This window comes from Marmota marmota, unplaced genomic scaffold (genome assembly GCF_001458135.2).
Source record: "Marmota marmota marmota unplaced genomic scaffold, marMar, whole genome shotgun sequence".
NCBI lineage: Eukaryota > Metazoa > Chordata > Mammalia > Rodentia > Sciuridae > Marmota > Marmota marmota.
This window is the reverse complement of record NW_026000174.1, coordinates 19,984,325-20,005,995: the sequence shown is the minus strand read 5'-3', so window position 1 is coordinate 20,005,995 and position 21,671 is coordinate 19,984,325. Positions and strand designations below refer to the sequence as shown.

General features: G+C 35.9%; 2 protein-coding genes across 2 annotated transcripts in view; both read left to right on the top strand.

The window, feature by feature from the left end:
• Nucleotides 1-1,095: 1,095 nt before the first annotated feature.
• LOC107135616 (interferon-induced very large GTPase 1-like) overlaps nt 1,096-21,671 on the top strand; it is a 161,728-nt gene continuing 141,152 nt past the window's right edge. Inside the window, exon 1 of the mRNA XM_048788266.1 lies at nt 1,096-1,321. The gene's annotated coding sequence lies outside the window, so the exon portion shown is untranslated. The remainder of the gene's footprint in view (nt 1,322-21,671) is intronic.
• Nucleotides 5,890-21,671, top strand: part of LOC107135618 (interferon-induced very large GTPase 1-like) — a 42,728-nt gene continuing 26,946 nt past the window's right edge. Inside the window, 1 exon segment of the mRNA XM_015477588.2 lies at nt 5,890-7,173. Within this exon segment, the coding sequence (XP_015333074.2) occupies nt 7,080-7,173 (94 nt within the window). The 5' untranslated portion in view covers nt 5,890-7,079.

Below are 21,671 nucleotides of genomic sequence, written 5' to 3'. Positions count from 1 at the left end.
GCTTCAGTTGATTTTCTCCATTAACCAGTTGATACAAGGTTATCAATTTTTCAAGGTCACACAGAAAAGAAAAAAAAATCTCACTAGCCTTACTCTGGATGACATCTCTGATATGTAGGTTGAAATGGTACCAGTTGCTGGAGTTGTTTTTCAGGAACTTGGAGGTAGCTCAAATATGTTAAAACACTCACCCTTCACTGGGAACTGCACAGTGTAAGTGAAGAAGCCTTATCTACTGGGAAGACACCACTTGATAAATTTGCTGAGAAATCCATGTTTTCTAAAGTGAGCATGTTGGGAATATTTTTAGATTTCTTCAATAGAAAATATTCCAAATATACATAGCAAGGGATATTCTGTTCCTCTACACTTCCTCTGCAGCTGGCACTGCCCTGAGTGGTGGCAAGAGAAGCCCACAGGAGACAGAAACTGATGCCTCCCTGTCTTTCCTTGGGCTGACTCATTTTTCTTCCTCGTCTCCATTTTGTTCTTTGTTGTCAAGTATTGCTCACAGATTTCAAGTGCATAAGAGAGTCCCTTATAAAATAACCTCTTAAACAAACTTTGAGCCTGCTTTAAGGAAAAGTCTAGTGGTAAAATCCAAGCAAGAATGTGCCACCAATCTTAGAAGCCTTTCCCTCTTTAACTAGTGGATTAGGAATGTACTGGCCAATCCACAAAGCTTTCAGTCAGAGCCAGGTGAGGCCTGGAAATAGGGTAAGGAAATGAGACCCCTGGGATAGAGAGTTGAGCTAATGCTCTCAGTTTCCCTTGCCCCCAAGAATGTCTCTTACATCACCCTAGTCCTACCCTGGATGTTCCTGGGACACAGGACTCTTTTGAAGTTCCCTGGAGAAGTCTCAGTTAATTTCCTTTCCTTCAATGTATCATAAAATGTGAGAATTTTTCAAGTGGAACTTTAGTTAGGCAACTGGCAAGAAAGAAAAAAGAAAAAAAGAAGCAAGTAAAAACAATGACCCATGAACACCTAGAGAAAACAGCTTAAACATAACTGTGTGCTTTTTTTTTTTAAAACAGTCATTTCTGAGAATTGAGATGAGAAAAGTAAATGAAACTGAAAGTCTGTTTTCAGTACTGGGAGTGGGCCAGAATTATAGGACACAGCCAAACTACAGAATGGAGGACTTTACCGACTTCATCAACTGAAACGACACTTTTTGAGATCCTACCATGTACAGGCATTGTGCTCTCACTGTGAAGAAATCTCAGAGGGGATCAGATATGGAATACCACCTGTGGTCTCCTAGCACATCAACAGAGAACACAGGCTCCAATACAAGCCTCAGCACAAAAGGACAAGGCAATCCCCCAAGAACTGTGTATGGGCAATGGGAAAAATGCTCCTCTGACCTCTCAAGGACAACTGGAAAGAAACAGATAAGGATCAAATAGAAGAAAAGGCATATGGATTTACTATGATGCAAATTAGGAAAACCACAATTTGGGAGACAATCACAGGAGTAGGATTACCCACGTGTTTAACATTATGCACAAACATACATATCCCTTTTTCTATATTTTTATACATTATTATTAGTGGAAAAGTTGATCTCTAGGGTGATCACTTTGAATTTTGATTGAGCCCAAGGAATAGAATCTTGTAGGGGAAATTCATGCAAATGTAGTTTCATATCTCAGTCCTCTTTGAGATTGACAATGGGAATTCAGGGTGGTGATAAAGGCAATTGTTCCCCTTTGCAGTCTGATTTTCATGCAGATAAAAAGAATTCCAGAGAGAGCTTCTCCCTTTACATCACATTGTTCAGCAGGCCCAAATAAACCAACTTTTGGAAAAGACTTCTCCTAAGCCCCCAAACTCTAAGATGCTGGCAGTCACTCACAGGGAAAGTCTCAGAGGTTCAAATTAAATTCATAAAATATTAGAACTGGAGAGATTCCCTCCAGTACCTCCTTTTGTGACACATTTGATCCTCAAAGTTGATTATATGCTGGGGAGAAAAGAATTCACATTTGAACACATACTTCATGCAAATCATTAGGTGAGAATCACCTATGTCATCTTCTTTTGTCCTCACAACAGTTATTAGCATTGGTAATAGTACTGCCACTAACAAATTCATCCACCATTTAGCTGCTTCTCATTACTTAGGTTGCCCTTCTCCTACAAAGAGGTAGTGTAAGGAAGATTTAAATTACTCTTTTTCCTCCAAAGGTTTTAATAAGTTTAGTCACCAAAACAAACTCACAATGAACATACCGTGAGGGGAAAAATGCCTATGAATTATTAATGTGCTTAAGCATGGAATTTATACCAAAGTAGGAGACCAAAAGAGGACAAATGCATGAAATTTCTAAACAAAGGTATAGGTGCTGGATTTATGGGAGGGAGGGTGGCACAGACATTAGAAGGACAAGAAAGGAGGAGCCCAGTGCTATCTTTTCATGCAAGTGAAATTTCCTAGGTAGCAGCCACCTGGGGTAATCTCTCTCTGGGCAAGATATCTCAATGTCTTCTTCCTATGAAAATACCTTTCTTAGGTAGGTAAAGGATATCAAGTAGAAAGCTTCTATAGCATGCACTGTGTACTTTACTAGTGTATGCAGATACATATTTCTTTTTACAAAAGAAAAGCTTTCCAGAGTCTTCTTTTGTCTAAGAGGTTGGTATTCTCTCTGAATCACCAACTTAAGCAGAAATATATTTGGTGTGAGATATTTTGAACTCCCTCACTAGTAGCTGTTGAATCCTAGTGAAGCCAGAAGTAGACAGATAGGCAAGGGTGGGATCCAGAGAATGGAGGGATTGAAATATTAATTCCTTCAGGTCCCTTCCTCCACCCTGATCAAGATAAACAGCCCCTGCTCTAACTTGTTGCTAAGGTAACCTGTCCCAGGGATTGTCCCTCCCTACAAGGAGTTGTTAATTATGCCCCCTTCTTGCCCAGATCACGCTAAATTGGCCCCATACAGCCCATCTGCTTCTCACCTTTTGGCCATCCCACCAAGCATCTCCTGGACCTGATCATGTACACAGGAAAGAAAAAGATAAGGGAAGAGAGCAGGGAAACAAAGGAAGCCTAGGACATACCAGAAATGGCATACCAGGATACCAGCTATGGCCCCCTTCTCCCCCCTGGAAGCAGTCTATGTTACCCCTTTTAAATAAACTCTGCTTTATATGCTTGCTTTGGTGTGCTCCTCTAAGGTTACATTTCAAAATGTGAGGGAGCAGAACTCGATAACTTACGGTATCACCAGGATCAGACTTTGACTAATCCTAAAACTCTTGCTCATTAGATAATGCCTATGCTCCCACTCAGAGAAAGATCAGTCTTACTGGTAATACACTGAGTCAAAGACTTATGCCCCTTGTGTACATTACAGCAATTCATTAGAATAGCCTTTGTCATCCCCAAAGACACATGTGAAAACCAGGTCAGATGTAAAGAATACCTGTCAAGAAAACCTGTCAAGAGATGAACAAAAGAACAGACACAGACCTGATACAAGCAGGCAGAAAAGGTGGAGCACAGTGGCGAGAAGAAGTGAAGAAGAAGTGTAAAAGTGAAGTGAAAAGTGTCTGCCCCTCCCCCCGCTGAGTTTATTAACTCAAAAATTAAGTTACCTACCACTGTTACCATGACTACATCCTTTTAACCCTGAGTGATAGCTAACTGAGATAAGGTCCAGGTTAGTACAAACACAGAGCCCCTTCTCTCCAAGGACTTGCTAAGGAGGCCAGACAGTGCACTTGCATAGTTATCCTAGTAGCCAGAAGAAGGGAAAAAACTGCTGGGCATTCCAAGGCTGGGAAACAGGGAAACTTGTGAAGAACATTGCTATGGCAGTTGGGCATCCCATGCTTTTGTACAGGAGTTTCCCAGTAGCCAGGTACATCCTAGCAGCCAGGCATTCTATGTCTTTGCACAGAAACTTCTTAGTTACCAAGCATGTCATAATCATGAAGTTTGTTGGAGACCCCAATCCCAAACACAGAACTCCCACAGTCAGATACACTAGTTTCCTTGTACAATCATCACACATTGCTTGAACATCCATATGTTTCAAGTTCTTTTCCAGAAGAAAAGAAATAAACAATGACTATGAGAGAACCTCACACAACAGGAAGGAGAATGGGGAGGTGCCCTGATCTGAGGTTAAATTCAAACCCCTTCTCACACTAAGAAACCAGAACTGCCTGCAGCTATCAATGCTCTGCGGTCCCACCCTGTGTGAAGGAAACTGCTCTTGGCTGTGCACTTTTCTCTGGAGCAACGTGAAGACAGGCTTTTGGCCTTAAGGACACAAGTAGGTGAACAAGAAGTTGAGAAACAGGGTGGACAGAGAGAATATTACACCATGAAGCTTCTAATATTCAGATGGGAAAAGGCAGTTGGAGTTCTTGATTAGGTTTCCAAATTCAAGGGTAATAATGCTTTTGCTTCTGCTTCCTGCATTCTTGGTTCTGCCCTCTGAGTCATCCTTCCTTTCTCATGAAGCATAGTAAAAGTTCAGAGTTGAGCAGTTTTATCAGGTTGCTTCCTACAGATAGAATTTGGGGATGGGGGTGAGGGAATATAACAGCCTCCTTTTATTTTGTACCTACTGTGTCATTCAAGCTGGCAGGCTGTCGGTTGTACTGATGATATGGGTCTTGAAGATCAGAAAAATGTCCTTGCTCCTTGGTGTTGAAGATTAAACATCTAAGAAATGCCAAGGCAAGTGTAGAAAGCAAGTTTTATTTAATAAAGGGATAGAGACAGACTTCTAAGAGAAGTGGCCCCAGAGCTGGGCATGTGTTGTTCTTTCATAGACCTCAGAATCTCCCTTTAAATCATTGCCTTCTCTCTTTTCTCCATATAATGTAAAGAATTTAAAAGCTCTAAAGAAATCAAAAGGAGACAGAAGCAAGTTGCAGAGGCAGAATGACAGAATGGCCCCTTGCCCAAGCTGCCAGCTTTATTTATATCAATAGGCTACATAAGGTCACTAGCCTCAGTAGTACATTATTGTTCATTGTGTCATTAGGCAGGTTACAGAGTTAGCAACATTATGCAGTTTATTCCTGAGTTACATGCTATAGTTGCAATGTGCAATGTTAGGAGCTTTGTGTAGCTCACAAGAAAATTCACTGTTTAAAGCTACTGATATGTGGACAGGTTCAGGTGCAGTGGAGCTTGGTGAAACATTGTGTGAAACAAGAGAGTTTCTTTATTCTCAGGAGCTGTATGCCTAAAATCAAGGTCAAGTCTGATAAGCCTCCTCATGCTGGGCATTGCTGCAGCAGCTAGCCATCCTGTGTCTCTGCACAGAAAGTTTCCCAGCTGCTAGGCATCCTGTATTTTTGTACAGAAACTTTCCTTGCCACCAAGCATGCCACAGCCATGAAGTCATCAGAGACCCCAATCCCAAACACAGAACCCTTACAGTATAAGTGCCTGGGAACAGGAAATTGGGGGTTAGTTGTTAGCAATGCAGACTGCCCAGGAGCCTGATCATAGAGGCTAACAATCCATTGTCCTCTATTTAATAACCAGTCCTCACTCTCTCTGGACCCCCATCATTCATTATCTATACTGATTGCCTGATCTTCATCCCCTGCCTCAGTTTGCTGAGGAATGTGTCATATCCTGTCCACTCAGGCCAGGTGAGGCTGCAGGCAGTTTGATTTTTGGCTAAGAAAGCTTGTGCTGGGTGTGGTCAGACCATGGGCCCATTTTATCCAATTATTCTCCTAACTGGTGTCCCACCATTCTCATCTATCTGTCCCCTTACACTAATATTCTCAAGTACTTCTGATATATTTCACTGGAGCCCCACTCCATGAGACACAAGCCACATCCATAGGCAGTTTTAACATAAATTCTCCTATACATTGGCCTTGATGGAGTTTTTGTGAAGGATGGTATCCTAAAACTTCCTCTGGGACATCTGGTTTGATTGATAGCTCTGTGCCAAACTCTTAGACTCTTGAAAGAGTTCGTTGTGTACCAGATTACTCTGATATTTTGATATTTTTGAGGTTTTAGCAAAATATTGTCATATCATACCTGTTACAAAAATCTCAGTTCTTGATCCTGATGCCAATCCAACTAGAGAAGTCACGGTTTTGAGATAAATGATAAAGAATATTTTTGCCTTCTCTTTTCAATATTGCCAGATTTCCTGCTTTACAGTTTATATTAACAGACCAGAAAGTTAATACTTACAAATATTCACAGATTGGATCATAGGAATAAGAATAATATTCATTGTTGCTATTCCTGACATATTTCTAGTCAGACAAATTTCTCTGTAAATATAAGGAAAGAGGAAATCTCCATTTTTCTAAGAATCTATATCTAGAGATTTTTCTTTAAGACATACATTTTTAATACAACACTGTGATTTTATTATACAGCATAAAAATCAGGCCTTATTAATGCTTATAATTTACTAGTAAAAATGAAGTAAAAGTTTGAGCAGAATTATTTTATAATGATAATAGAGTAAGTGTTCATGAAATATTTTCTATATTTCCTATGTAGCGCAGGAAGAAAGTTGGTTTTTAGAAGGGGCCTAGAAAGAAATTATTCCTCCATAGCTGATTATTAACTTCAGGAAAAATCTGAGAGAACCTCAGAGAGGTTCTGCAAGAGAGGAGTCATCACAGCTATCATTCCCTCTCTGATCCACAGTTCTAAATGTCTTTTAGTCCAAGCTGGGGATGGCTTCTTGAATCATTGGTCATTGTTCTTCTCCTAGAAAAAAAAATGTGTAGACAAATTCCCTTAATTTATTCAGAATACAGATAGAATTCTTTCAAAGGAACTTCAACTAGAAAACAGGGAATGAGTAGCTTACTAAACTACTGATGTAAACAATAGTACAGATAAATTTCCAAATAATAACGTTGAATAAAAGACAAAAGGAAAAAAGAAAACGGGGAATGAAGAGACAGAAAAGTTTACAGAGCACATTCTATGATTCTTGAACAGGCCCAATCTTGGCCAGAAACTGTTTTCTGTCCTCCAAACTGAAAGCTGAATAATCTATGATCTCTGAGATCACAATCAATGGTCTAAGGGAAGCAGACAAGACCATGAAAATTACAATCCATGGTGTGTAGCAGATGTTTAACAACTCTCAGAAGAGGAAAACTCCTGGTTTGGAATTTTGTCATTTGTGGGGATCAAACCCAGGGCATGCTAGGTAAGTACTCTACCAGCCCATAATTCCTGGTTAAAGTATTTTCCAATTTCTATTATATAAATACATCCTGAGTGGCCAATTGAAAGTTACCTATTCCAACCGAAAGTTGGGAAGAGATGCATAGTAACTCATCATTATGTAGTATGTACCCTGTACATATAAGATGGACAAAAGTGGACTCTCGAGCATGAATAATATAGTACAATTTAATACAATAATTTAGAAACTGGTCAGTTTCTCAGTTGTACTATTTTTTTTATTGTAATACACTTTATTTAATTGGAAATGTACATGATTTCTTTTTTATTAAGGTGAATTTCACATAATATCAACTTAGCCATTTTAAATTATATAGTCCATTAGCATTTAGTACATTCACAATGTTATAGAACAAGCACTTCTTTCAAGTTTCAAGCTAATTTCATTATCCCCAAAGACAACTCCAAGCCCATTAAGAAATTTCTTCCCATTTCTACTTCCTGTAGATCTTGGCAGCCACCAACCTGCCTTCAAATCTATGAATTTAAGTATTTTTTTTAAATTTATGTATTTTGAATATTCTTATAAGGGAATGACACAATGTCTCACTTTTTCTGTATGGTTCCTTTCACTTAGCATAATGTTTTCAAGGTTCATCCACACTGTGGCTGTATCAGAACATCCTTTCATGGTTTATTATGTTCCATTGCATGAATGTACCACATCTTATTAATGCATTAATTAGTGGACATTTGGGTTATCTTCATCCTTTTGGCTATTATGAATGGTACCACTACGAACACTTGTGTATACATATTTTTAACCTTTATTTTCAATTTTCGGGGTACACCTCTCATTAGAATTCCTAGGCCATATAATAACTCACTATTAATCTTTTCTAAGAAACTGCAAAACTGCTTTTTATGATAGCTGTGCCATTGCACCTTCCCACCAATAATGTTTCACTTTCTGCATGCCCTCTCCAGCATTTGTTAGTCCGCTGTTGTTGTACCTATCCTAGTGGATGTAAAATATTCAGTGTGGTATTAATTTGCATTTTCCAAATGACTAATAACATTATACCTCATTTAATGTGCTTTTGCTATTTGTACATTTTCTTAGGAGAAATATCTCTGCAATCATATGCCTGTTTTTATAGTTATCTTTATAGTTATGAGTTGTAAGAGTTCATTTGATATTCTATGCATTAAGTCAATATTTATATATATAAATATGTTCTTCCATCCTTTGGATTGACTTTTCATTTTCTTGATCATGTGTTTGACACACAAGGTTTTTAATTTTGATAAGTCCTCTTTCTATCCCCCATCCCCGTTGGCTTTTGGTGCCATGTAAGAATCCAGTGTTGTATCTAAGGTTATAAAGATTTACCCATTTTCTTGAAAGGGTTTTATGTTTTTATCTCTTACATTGATGTCTTTGATCCATTTGGATTAATTTTCGTATGTCATGTGAGGTGGGGCTCTGACTTTATTCTTTGGCATGTGGATATCCAGTTGTTTTTATATAAAGCTAAATTTTGACTGTGTCAGTTTGCTCCATTGTCTCTCTATTCTCTATCTCATTTATCTCCACATTAATCTTTATTATTTTCTTCTTTCTGCAGTCTTTGAGTTCAGTTTCTGTTTCTGTTTCTATTTCCTTAAGGTATGAAAATATGTTATTGATTGAAATCTTTCCCTTTTTTATGATTTAGAAATTCATAGCTCCAAAATCCCTGCTGAGCATTGATTTCACTTCATCTCCTAAAATTTGACTGTCGCATTTTAATTTATAATCATTCCAAAGGATTGTCTCAATTTCAATGTAATTTGCACTTTAAAAAATATTTCTTTTTTGACTAATGCATTATAGTTTCACATAATATTGGGATTCATTTTGATTTAAATATAGAAGCGTGGAATATAATTTGCCACCCTAGTACTTCTCCTTTTCCTCCCCTTATCTCTCCCCCTTTGCCTTTTTCTCTACTGTATGGATCTTTATTCTATTTATTTATTGTGTTTTTAAATTATTGCTTTGTTATTATACAAAAGGTAAAATTCACTGTGGTATATTCATGTATGTATGTAGCATAATTTGGACAATTATTTTTTCTACAATTCCTTTTTTCCTCTCTCCTGTCTCCCCTAAAATCTTCCTCTGCTTCACTGCACTTCCTTCTATTTTACTTGGGGTTTCCCCACTCTTTAACTTATTTAGTGTAGCTTCTGTCAACAAGAGAAAACATTTCACCCTTTACTAACTGAGTCTGGCTTATTTTCCTCAGCAGGATGTTCTCCAGTTTCATCCATTTACTAGAAAATACCATAATTTCATTCTTCTTTATGATTGAGTGAATATACATATTATATATGTACCACATTGTCTTTATCTATTCATCTGTTGATGGACAACCTGGCTGGTTCCATATTTGGCTATGGTGAATTGTTCTGCTATAACCACTCATGTGGCTGCATCACTATTATATGCTCACTTTAGTTCTTTTGGAGAAATACCAAGGAGTAGGATAACTGGGTCATATGGTGTTTCCATTCCATTTAAAAAAAATATTAATGAATTTATTTATTTATTAAAGTATAAATTTGTTATTCTACCAATTTAAGTATATTTGATTATATGAATAAGAAGATATGAAACGAAGATCACAACTTCATGGATTTTATCTTATTTATTTTTTTAAGTTTATAATAATAATAGTTTATTTAGATTGGTGGGAGATCTTAACAATGGCTCACAGTGCAAATATTTCTTTTAAATGCACATGATTTCATTTTCTGTTTGTTTGCAGTACTGGAGATTAAACCCAGGGTCTTACGCATGCTAGGCAAGTGCTGTACCTCTAAGTTACATTTCAGGCCTATTTCATTTTTAAAGACAGAATTAACTTGTTCTTGTCTTATGCCTAGGCAGTAAACAGGTTCCACTTTCTCCATTGCTGTGGTCTTTGCTGTTACTTGTTCGATCCTGGCAGAGCATTAGCCAAGAAAGGAAGGAGGGATGTTTGCCTTAGAAATCTGGCTTCCTGTGCTTCCTACAACAGTGGTACTTTGAAGGCAGCTAAATTTTTCAAATAAATCTGTTACGGTTTGATTTTCTAGTTTAGTGTTGTTTTTAATTATTAATTAATTTATTTAAATTAGGTATATATGACAGCAACCATTCCTGAGTTTTTGAGGGCTTTTCATAATACTTTTCAGAGTTACTGTGCTAACTTGCAGTCCCATCAACAATATATGAATGTATCATTTTCTCCATAATTTTACCAGAATTTATTATTATTTTTATTCTTGATAATTGCCATTCTGACTGAAGTAAGTGTCAGTGTAATTCTGATTTGTGTATCCCTGATTCATAGGGATGGTGAACATTTTTTTTTCATATTTTTGTTGCCAGTTTTGAGAAATATTGGTTTAGTTCTTTTGTTCATTTGTTAATTATATTATTTGTGGGGTTTTTTGGTGTTAAGTTTTTTGAGTTATCTGTATATTCTGGATATTAATACCCTGTTGGAGGAATAGCTGGTAAAAAGTTCTCATTCTGTAGGCTCTTACTTCATATTCTTATTTATTTCCTTTGCTGTGATATAACGCCATCCCTGAAATTGATTCTTGGTTTTATTTTTTATGCTTCAGAAGTCTTGTTAAGGAAGCTGGTGCCTATAACAAATATGTTCAAGTTGTAATTCTGTTTTCTTCTAGCATTTGCAAAGTTTCTGGTTTAATTCCTTGGTCTTTTATCCACTTTGATTTGATTTTTTGTGCAGCGTGAAAGACAGGGACCTAGTTTCCTTCTCCTATATATGGATATCCAGTTTTCCAGTACCATTTGTTAAAAAGTCTATCTTCTCTCCAATGTATGTTTTTGGCACCTTTGTTGAGTGTCAGATGACTATATCTACATGGTTTTGTCTGTATGTCTTCTAATCCATTGGTATTCATATCTGTTTTGGTGCCAATTGCATGCTGGTTTGGGCACTCTAGCTGTGTAGTGTAATGTGAGATCTGGCATTGTGTTCCCTTCAGCATCACTCTCCTGCCCAGGATTGCTTTAGCTGCTCTGGGTCTCTTATTTCTTCCAGCTTAATTATAGGTCGTTTTCTCTAGTTTTGTGAGGAAAATCATTGGTGGGCATTGCATTAACTCTGTATAACACTTTTGGTAGTATGGCCATTTTGACAGTATTTAAGGAGATATTATTAAACTGCCACATATTTTGTATTCTGGCTTTCTTTTAGTTACTGATTTATAGTTTCATTCCACTGTAATCAGAGAAGATACAGTTTATGATTTCAATCTTCTTATTTTTATTGACACTTGTTTTATGGCTTACCAAATTGTCTATTATGGAAAATGTCCCATCAGTAGCAGGTGTATACGAAAGAAAAATGTGTGTTCTGATGTAGTTGGATGGAATGTTCTGTATATATCTGTCACATCTTATTGTGTCACACAGCTAAACCAGTCAGGGTCATTCCAAGTTAATTTGGGGAATAAATAAAGACACCGAGACAGAAGGTACCTTTTCTTTAGGTTCAGTGACTGCTCCTTAGCTGCAGTTCCCACAAGGGGTCCAAGGCAGAGAAGAAAAGAGAGCGAGGGGCACATGCTGAACCCTTTTATTGGGAAGAAGCCATTCAAATGAAACAAGGGGTCAGGCTTCAGAGGGTTGAGTCTAGCTTTGTGATGTCTTGCTGTCAGCAGATTGACTGACATCTAGGAAGGCCAAGCTCATCTCATGTGCTGAGTGGGAATCACAGGCAGAGTGAGGGAGAAGACGCACAGAGTCACCTGCCCAGGGGACAGTGTGGGTTCAGTCCACTTTGTGTGCTCAGTGCTCATAGTGCACACATACACAGCCCATGGCTGGCTTGCCACATCTCCACATTCTCATTGCTTAAGGCTAAGGGGCACTTGGTTCCTATGTGGCAGCTCCTGCCAAGGTCTAGTGAGTTTACAGTGTTGTACAAGCTCTGTATTTTTAATCTCATATCTAGCTGTATCTATTATCAAAAGTGGAACATTGAAGGGAAAGCAGAAGGACTGGGGAATGAAATTGACCAAATTGTGTTACATGCATGTATAAATATCTAATGATGAAGTCCACTGCTGTGTATAATTATAAAGCACTATAAAAGAAAAACAATTAAAAATGGAATATTAAAACCTTGTCTTATTATTATAGAACTATTTCTCCCTTCTATACTCTCAATTTTTGCTCCATGTATTTTAGAGATCTCTAATTAGACATATATAATTATTTTACCTTATTAATGGATTGACATTTTATCACTATTTAGTGTCCTTATTTGTCTCCAGAAACAATTTTTTACTTACTATCTATTTTGTCTGATTTTAGGATAGCCATTGCAGCTCTCATTTGGATACCATTGGCTTGGAATATCTTTTCTTTTGTGTTTTGGCTTATTTGATTTATTTGTGTTTGGATCTAAATGAGTCTCCCATTGACAGTGTATAATTATGTCCTAATGTTTTGAAATGTTTTGTCCATTTTGTCAATCTCTGCCTTTTGATGGAAGAGTTTAATCTTTTTGTATTAATCAATGGTCAAAGGCTTATTTCAGTCATTTTGATATTTTTTTGTATATTTGACCATTTGGTTTCCCATTTTTTCAATACTAATTTTTATATTAGTCCACATTTTCTTTTTCTTTTATTTTAAATAGATTTTTATTTCATCTATTTATGTGGTGCTAAGGATCAAACCCAGTGCCCCACACATGCAAGGCAAGCACTCTACCGCTGAGCCACAATCCCAACCCCAGTCCACATTTTCTTACCCTAATAAAACACCTGCATTAGTGAACTTCATAAAGAAGTGAGTTGTTGATTTAAGTCACAATTTTGAAGGCAGAAAATCCAAACAGCATAGCACAGATGCTGGTGGAGGCAGATGTCAGGACTGTGTGAAGGAGCAAGGAGTTCCATCTTGAACCAGAGAGAAGAGAGAGAAGGGAGCAATCATAAGCACTTTGTGACTCTTAAGAGAATTAAACAGGGTTTCATGGAAACTACCATGGTCTATTTTGAAGGTTTTCCCATAATGACCTAAGAACATTCCACTAGACCCTGCTCCTTAAAAGTTCAATAGCACCTCCCATTACCACCACCTGAAATACTAACCTTCCAATGCCATGGACACCTGGTGACACCTAAACCCTATCCAAACCATGAAAGCTCCTTTCTCTCCCCCACACACTTCTCTCCTTCTGAAGCTTCCAATATATATTCAATGGTATGATTGATGGTGCCCCACAGATCTTATAGTCTCTCTTTATTGTTCCTTATTCTTCATTATCCAGTTGTCCTCAGACTGGATAAGTTCGATTAACCTCTGGTAAAATTCTCTGATTTTTCTTCTGTCAGCTTAAGTTTGCTATTGAAACTCTTTGTAAATCTTTCATTTATTTTATTGCATGTGAAGCTCTGGAATTTCTGTTGTGGGCCTTTATATAATTTTATACCTCTTTATAGGTATTCACTATTTTAGGAGACATAATTACCCCAATTTCCTTTAACTCTTTGTTAAGTGCTCATCCGGGAATAATAAGAACAGATGATATGTATATACAATGGAATAATTCATAAAAATGGATGAAACTCAGTCTTTTGTGGATGATGGATAGAACTGGCCATGCACAGATAAATAAATAATGTATTATCTTGCACACATGGAGAGTCTAAAAATACTGATCACTTGGAAGTTGGAAATATTTCTAGAAAAAAAAAGTCTAAAGAATGACAGCTGGAAATTTAGGATGAGTTTCTAGAATAAACCATTCTACACAGATAAGTCCTGAGAGACACTACTAATCCAGAGAAATGATAAGAATTCAGAAAGTATTAGACACCAAGAAGAGTTCTCATTCTCTTGCTGATTATTTGATATCAAATTTAATAGAAACTACAAAAGGCAAGAGAGCATAAAGCACCACATAATTATCAAGAGAATGAGAACTCTTCAAAGCCTTGTTCCCTGATCACATAATCTAAAGCAGCCTCAAGCTATTTATAGCCCATAACATACTCATTCCTTGCTTACACTTAAAACATTCTGAAATTATTTTGTTTATTCATGTTTTACTCATGAATAAACAATTATATATTAAAAGGGTCTACTTACCCCCGTTAATATTTAAACTCTTTAAGGATGGGTATCTAGTTTGTCTTATTTATCAATTAACCCACAACACTAAGAACATTTCCCAGCATATGGAAGCCCTTGATAAATATGTGTGAAATAGATTCCTGAATTTTTTAGTATCTCTTTGCTAAATCTCTGGTCAGAAGTAAGATTAAATAATCAGTGGATGTGATACATTTATCCTTTCATTATACCAACAAGAATTTGTTGAAAGTCATTCTCATTTCCAGTATATATATATTTTTTAAACCTCACACTAAAGGAAACATGAAGAAGGCACAAAATTATTGTCAGGGAGAAATTTGCATTTAAGTGGAATGAAAATATTTGAGTATGTTCTCTTGTCCAAATTGAGGCAACCAAGAAAGTACAATGATCAAGATATCTTGGACTTAAAACACAGAAAATAAGGCACAAGGGGATATGGTTAGGTGAAGGAGGTTAAAGACACTTCTTCCGTGGGTACCAGAGGGAAGAACACAAAGATGAATCTTAATTACAGTCCTAAATTTTAAGGTGGAAATATTTGAAGGTGAGAAAGGCCTGACCAGAAATCTTAGATATTGTCTGTATTTACAAAGTGAGGTAAGCTAAAGTGAGAGAAGCCTCAATGAATGCTTTGTTTTCCTTCCTAATGCCCTAGCCTCCTCTCTATGCTGTGTATTGTAAGTTCTAATAACCCTCTTGGACAACTTCTTACTTATTTCTCCAACCCCATTGTCTAGCAAAGTGCCTGGAAATGAGGAAGGGATCATGTGCATGTAAATTACATGTAAAATTATGAATATGTGATATCTGATTGTGAGGTGTGAAGGATGAAAAAGCCAAAAAATGATTCTCTTTAGGGCCTGAGACACTGAGAAGACTGGAATTTTATAGGTTAATTTTTATCCACTATTTATCAATTAGCGTAGATATTCTTTTATATTGGACTTCTTCCTTGCAACTTAATATTGTGAGGTTAATCTATATTTCTGTGTATAGCTTCGATGTTTATTTTCATTTTTCTATACTATTTCATTGTATGAATATATTATAAATGCTTTACTCATTTGGATGTTGTTGGGCATTTGAGTTGTTTCCAGAGTGTTACATAAACATTCTCATGGATATGTCTTGAGATCCATGTGTATATATTGAAATATAGCTAGAGGTGGAATTTCTGGCTTGTTTCTGCTATTTTATTTTGTGTTTCCATGATTTACTTGTTTTATTTGCATTTGTTCTTCTTTCCTATCTTCTTGGGACTGAGATTTATTTTATTTTGTCATCTCATCATTTAGGTCATTATCTCCCTGTTTTGTGTCATGGCTACCCTCCATTGTTATCTGATACATTAAAAAATAATTATCAACAATTCACATAGTTACTCTCACCACCACCGGCACCAAACACATTCTACCCATTCATCAAATATCATCTCCTGTACTGAACTAGCAGCAATTTTAAATACACTCTGTTCTAATGTTTATATTACATACAAATTTTTCATGCTATGTGGTGAGTCGTTCTAATTAGACCGTGGCCGCCATTAGAAGATGGCGCCGGCTTCCACTGTGGCCTGTGACAAACAACTCCTAATATGGAGAATTGGCACGCAATCCCTTACCACCCTATGAGAAAGATCCACGTGGCAGCTTAAGATTGGTATGCGGGAGGCTTTATTAGGCTGTGCTTGGGCGCTCGGCGGCGGGTCGCTAGAAGATGATACTTGAATCAAGGCCTGAATAAACTGCTGAAAGAAGAATCCTGTGTCATGTTTTCCCTTGCCAGCGAGGGGTCACGACAATGCTAATAGTTTTTTATTTCTTTATTAATTTGTTTGGTATGTGCTCTTAGGTTCCAAATCAAATTCCTTAGGCATTGTAAAGGCAATGCTTTACTACCACATATTCAGTGTTGCTGTGGAGGAGTAGATATCAGTGTGCCTTATGCTTATCCATAAATAACATAATTTATTTATTTTACTCTTTATTCTAAAAGTATAAAAATTTTCCCAGCACTTATTCAAGCAGAGTAATTATTATTATTGATATTGTGCAACATTTGGTGTATATCTTCATCAACAACAACAACAACAATTTGGGAACAATTCCTTGTGTCTTTGATTATTTTCACCCATATCCTCACAATCAGTCAATCATATTTGGCAATGTTTCTGGAAAAATGCTGTTTGATGTCTCTTTACACTTCAGCCTTTCTGTTTCTTTGTCCTTTGATGTTAAATTCTGGAACAACCCTCAGCTAAACTTCTAGCATTCTACTTGAAGCTTCATGTGTATTTTAGCCAATGTTCAGGCAGCAGATATTTCAGCAATTAGCCTCAAATGAGTTGTTTTCAAGCCCAGTTCATTTAGAATGGCAATTTTATTTTTTATATTATCAGATTTTCTCCATTAAAAATCTCCTTATGATAACCACCTTCAACATGTGAATGACAATTTGGCAACCTTTATCAAATATGATTTGAGATGTTTACAAAAATTATAGTTCCTGAACAATAGCTAGATATCTCCTGTCAGAACTGTAGGTAAAAGCTGGGCACGATGGTACACACCTGTAACCCTAGAGACTCTGGAGACTGAGTCAGGAGGATAAAGACTTCAAAGCCAGCCTCAGCAATAGTGAGGTGCTAAGCATCTCAGTGAGACCCTGTCTCTAAAGAAAATACAAAATAGGACTAGAGTGCACCTGAGTTCAATTCCCTCTACCACAAAAAAGAAGAAAGAAAGAAAAAGAAAAAAAAAGAAAAAGAAAAAATAGAAGAAAAGAAACAAAAAAACAAAACAAGACAAATCGTAAATAGAGCTAGGAATCCACATTTTTTAAAAATCCAGGTGCTTATTTTGCAAAAATTAAGAACAACTGCACTGAAATATTAACTTAGTCTCTTAATACTAAATTGGCTTAAAACCAAGCCCAACTTTCTAATATATGAATGCACTAGTTGAATCAGTCACAGCTATGGGAGCATTAGAATTCTAAACATCTCTCTTATATTGCTGCAATTTTAGCCTTTCCATGACTGAACCTCTCCTTCCCTGCTCTAAATCTATATCCATAGCAGAAGAAAGTTTGATGGAAAGCTAAGAGGAAAAACCTTTGTTTAAAACATTGTCTAAATTTTTCTAGCTTTAAAAAATATGGGCAAAACAGTCTACTTCCAGCTTATAAGTGCCTCTTTATGGGCAACAGTAGCATTGACGACATTTTTCTTCTCTTCCATGTTACTATTACTTCTGACTCTACTTCATCTCAATTTCCACAACCCAGCACCAGAGGCATATAGGGATGGAAAGAATGACTTACTATACCTTTGGAAACTTTCTGTATGAGTGTCTCATACACAGTTCTTAAATGTACACAGTAATTTATATGTATGTTAATTAGATGAGAGGTCAGTGAAAAAAAATATGGACTTAACAAGAATGTAAACCTGTGCCTTGTTATTAGAATCTTCTTAGAATTGACAAAGTTGGCTTTTTATGTCATTACAAAGGATTTCCTTCCAGACACTCTAGCCAAGGGACAGGGGTTCCTTGTACATTTCTTATCAATTAATGCAACTAACTTCTGGGAAATATACTAACCTGTGTTCTGGAAGTACCTAGTAAATGCCTTGCATAATCCTCATTAAAGATCCTTTGGAAGCTCCATAATGTCCAAGGACTTAGTCTTTAATAAGAGCTAAACATAAGCATTAATGGCTATATTGTTCTTTCTCTGCTCAGTCTCAAGGAATTCCCATACTGCTTTCCATAGTGGTTGTACCAATTTGCAGTCCCACCAGCAATGTATAAGTGAACATTCTTTCCTATATCCTTGACAATATTTATTGTCACTTTTATTCTTGATAATTGCCATCCTGGCTGGGATGAGATGAAATTTCAGTGTAGTTTTGATTTTCATTTCTCTAATTGCTGTAGACGTTGAACATTTTTTTCATATATTTTTTGACCATTTGTATTTCTTCTGCTGTGATGTGCCTGTTCAGTTTCTTAGCCCATTTAGTGATTGCTTATTTTATTTTATTTTTTTTGTTGTTAAGTTTCTGAGTTCTTTGTATATCCAGCAGATTAATGCTCTGAGGTGCAGGTGGTAAAGATTGTCTCCCATTCTGTGGCCTCTATCTTCACATTCTTGATTGTTTCCTATGTGGTAAAGAAGATTTTTAGTTTGATACCATCCTATTTATTGATTCTTCATTTTACTTCTTTTGCTTTTATGAGTCTTATTTAGGAAGTTGGTTCCTAAGATGACATGGTAGAGATTTGGACATAGTCTTTAGTCTATGAACCTCTCCTTCCCTGCTTTAAATATATATCCCTGATCCACTTTAAGTTGAGTTTTGTACAGAGTGAGAGATAGCAGTTCAATTTAATTCTACTACACACTATTTCCAGTTCTTTCAGCACCATTTTTTGAAGAGCTCATTTTTTTTCTCTGTACGTTTATGGTGACTTTGTCTAATATGAGATAACTGTACTTATGTTGTTATGGGTCTGTGTCTTCTATTCTGTTTTATTGGTCATCACATCTGTTTTTGTGCCAATACCATGCTGTTTTTATTATGATAGCTCTGTAGTATAATTCAAGGTCTGGTATCATGATGCCTACTGTGTCACTTTTCTCGCTAAGGATTCCTTTGGCCCTTCTTGGAATTATATTTTTCCAAATAAATTTCATGACTGCCTTTTCTATTTCTATGAACAATATCATTGAAATTTCAATAGGGATCACATTAAATTTGTATAGTACTTTTGGTAGTATGACCATTTTGGCAATATTAATTCTGCCTATCCTAGATCATGGGAGGTCCTTTCATCTTCTAAGGCCTTCCTCAATTCCTTTTTTTAGTGTTCTGTAGATTTGGTTGTAGAGGTGTTTCACCTCTTTTGTTAGATTGATTCCCCAATTTTTTGAGGCTATTTTGATGGTATAGTTTCCTGATTTCTCTTTCTGTTGATTCATCATTGGTGTTTAGGAACACAATTGACTTACGGATGTTAATTTTATATCCTGTTATGTTGTTGAATTCATTTCTGAGTTCCAGAAGTTCTTTGAGTGGAGATTTTTAGGTCTCCTAAATACAGATTTATGTTGTTGGAAATAGGGATAATTTCAGTTCTTCTTTTTCTACTTATTACCTTTAATTTCATTCTTTTGTCTAATTTTTCTGGCTAGGTTTTCAAAGACTATGTTAAATAGGAGTGATAAAAGAGTGTTACCCTGTTTCATTCAAGGTTTCAGAGGGAATGCTTTCATTTTTTCTCCATTTAGAATGATGGTGGCCTTGGATTTAGTATATATAGCTTTTACAATGTTGAGGAATATCCCTAGTATTCCTAGTTTTTCTGGTATTTTTAAGCATGAATGGATGCTGAATTTTGTCAAATGCTTTTTTCTGCATCTATTGAGATAATAATTTGATTTTTGTCTTTAAGTCAATTTATGTGAAGAATTACATTTATTGATTTCAGTATGTTGAACCAGACTTGAATCTGTGGAATGAACACCACTTGCTCATGGCACACATGTTTTTGTATATGGTTTGCCAGGATTTTATTAAGAATTTTTGCATGTATGTTCTTCAAAAATATTAGCCTGAAGTTTTCTTTTCTTGATGTATCTTTGCTGGTTTTGATATAGAATGAGTTTGGAATGATTTCCTCCTTTTTTATTTTATGGAAGAATTTGAAGAGTACTGGTGTAACTTCTCCTTTTGAAGGTCTTTTAGAACTCAACTGAGAAGCCATCTGGTCCTGGGCTTTTCTTTTTTGGTAGGCTTTGATTATTTTTTTTTCAATTTCATTGCTTAAAATTGGTTTGTTTAAATTTTCTACGTTCTCCTGATTCAATTTGGGTAAGTTTTATATCTCTAGAAATTTGTCGATGTCTTCATGATTTTCAATTTTTGGAGTATATATTTTCAAAGTAGTTTTTGATTTTCATCTGTATTTCACTGGTGTCCATGGGGATATTTTCTTCATCATTATGAATTTTAGAAACTTAAGATTTATCTCTCTTTCTCTTTCTCATCTGGGTAAGGATTTGATAATATTATTTATTTTTTCAAAGAATCAACTTAAAAAATGTTTTTGAATTTTTGTTTCAAATTTATTAATTTCAGCTCTGATTATAATTTTTGCTGCTTTTGATGTTGATTTGCTCTTCTTTTTTCTAGGGCTTTGAAATTCAATTTTATTTTATATAATTGGTGGCTTTCTATTCCTTTAATGAATGAGTTCAGTGCAATGAACTTTCCACTTAGAACTAACTTCACAGTGTCCCCGAGATTTTGATAAGTTCTGTCACTATTCTCATTTAATTTTTAAATTAATTCCTGATTTCTTCCACTACCCATTGGTTACTCAATGTTGTATTATTTAGTTTCCAGGTGTTAGAGTAGGATCTATTCATTCCATTATTTTATACTAAGATGCAAGGTATTATCTCTATTGTTTTTTTTTTTTTTTTGTATTTGCTTAGAGTTGCTTGTGGTCTAATATATGGCTTAATTTAGAGAAGAATTCATGTGCTCCCAAAAGAAAATATATTCAGTCTTTGATGTATGAAATAGTCTATGTCTTTTAAGTCTAAATTATTAATTGTACTTTTAATTCTGTTGCTTATTTATTTATGTTTTGTTTCAAAGATCTATTTGGGGATGAGAGAGGTGTATTAAAGTCATCCAGTATTATTTTGTTGTGTTCTATTTGATTCTTCAATTTGTGAATTGTTTGTTTTATGTACATAGATGCTCCATTGTTTGGGGCATAAATATTTAAGACTTTTATATGTTCTTGGTGTATACTCACCTTCACCAGTATGAAATATCCTTTTTTCTCTCTTCTGATTAATTTTGACTTGAAGTCCACTTTATCTGAGAATAGAAACTTCTGCTTGTTTATGAGATCCATGTGAATAATAAGTTTTTTTAGCATCCTTTGACCTTCATTCTGTAGAGGTCTTTGTGTATGAGGTGAGTCTTTTAGAGACAACATATTTTTGGTCTTGTTTTTTTTTTTAAATTTTTTATTGTTGGCTGTTCAAAACATTACATAGTTCTTGATATATCATATTTCACAATTTGATTCAAGTGGGTTATGAGCTCCCATTTTTACCCCATATACAGATTGCAGAATCACATCAGTTACACATCCATTGATTTACATATTGCCATACTAGTGTCTGTTGTGTTCTGCTGCCTTTCCTATCCTCTACTATGCCCCCTCCCCTCCCCTCCCCTCGCCTCTTCTCTCTCTGCCCCCTCTACTGACATTCATTTGTCCCCCTTGTATTATTTTTCCCTTTCCCCTCACTTCCTCTTGTAT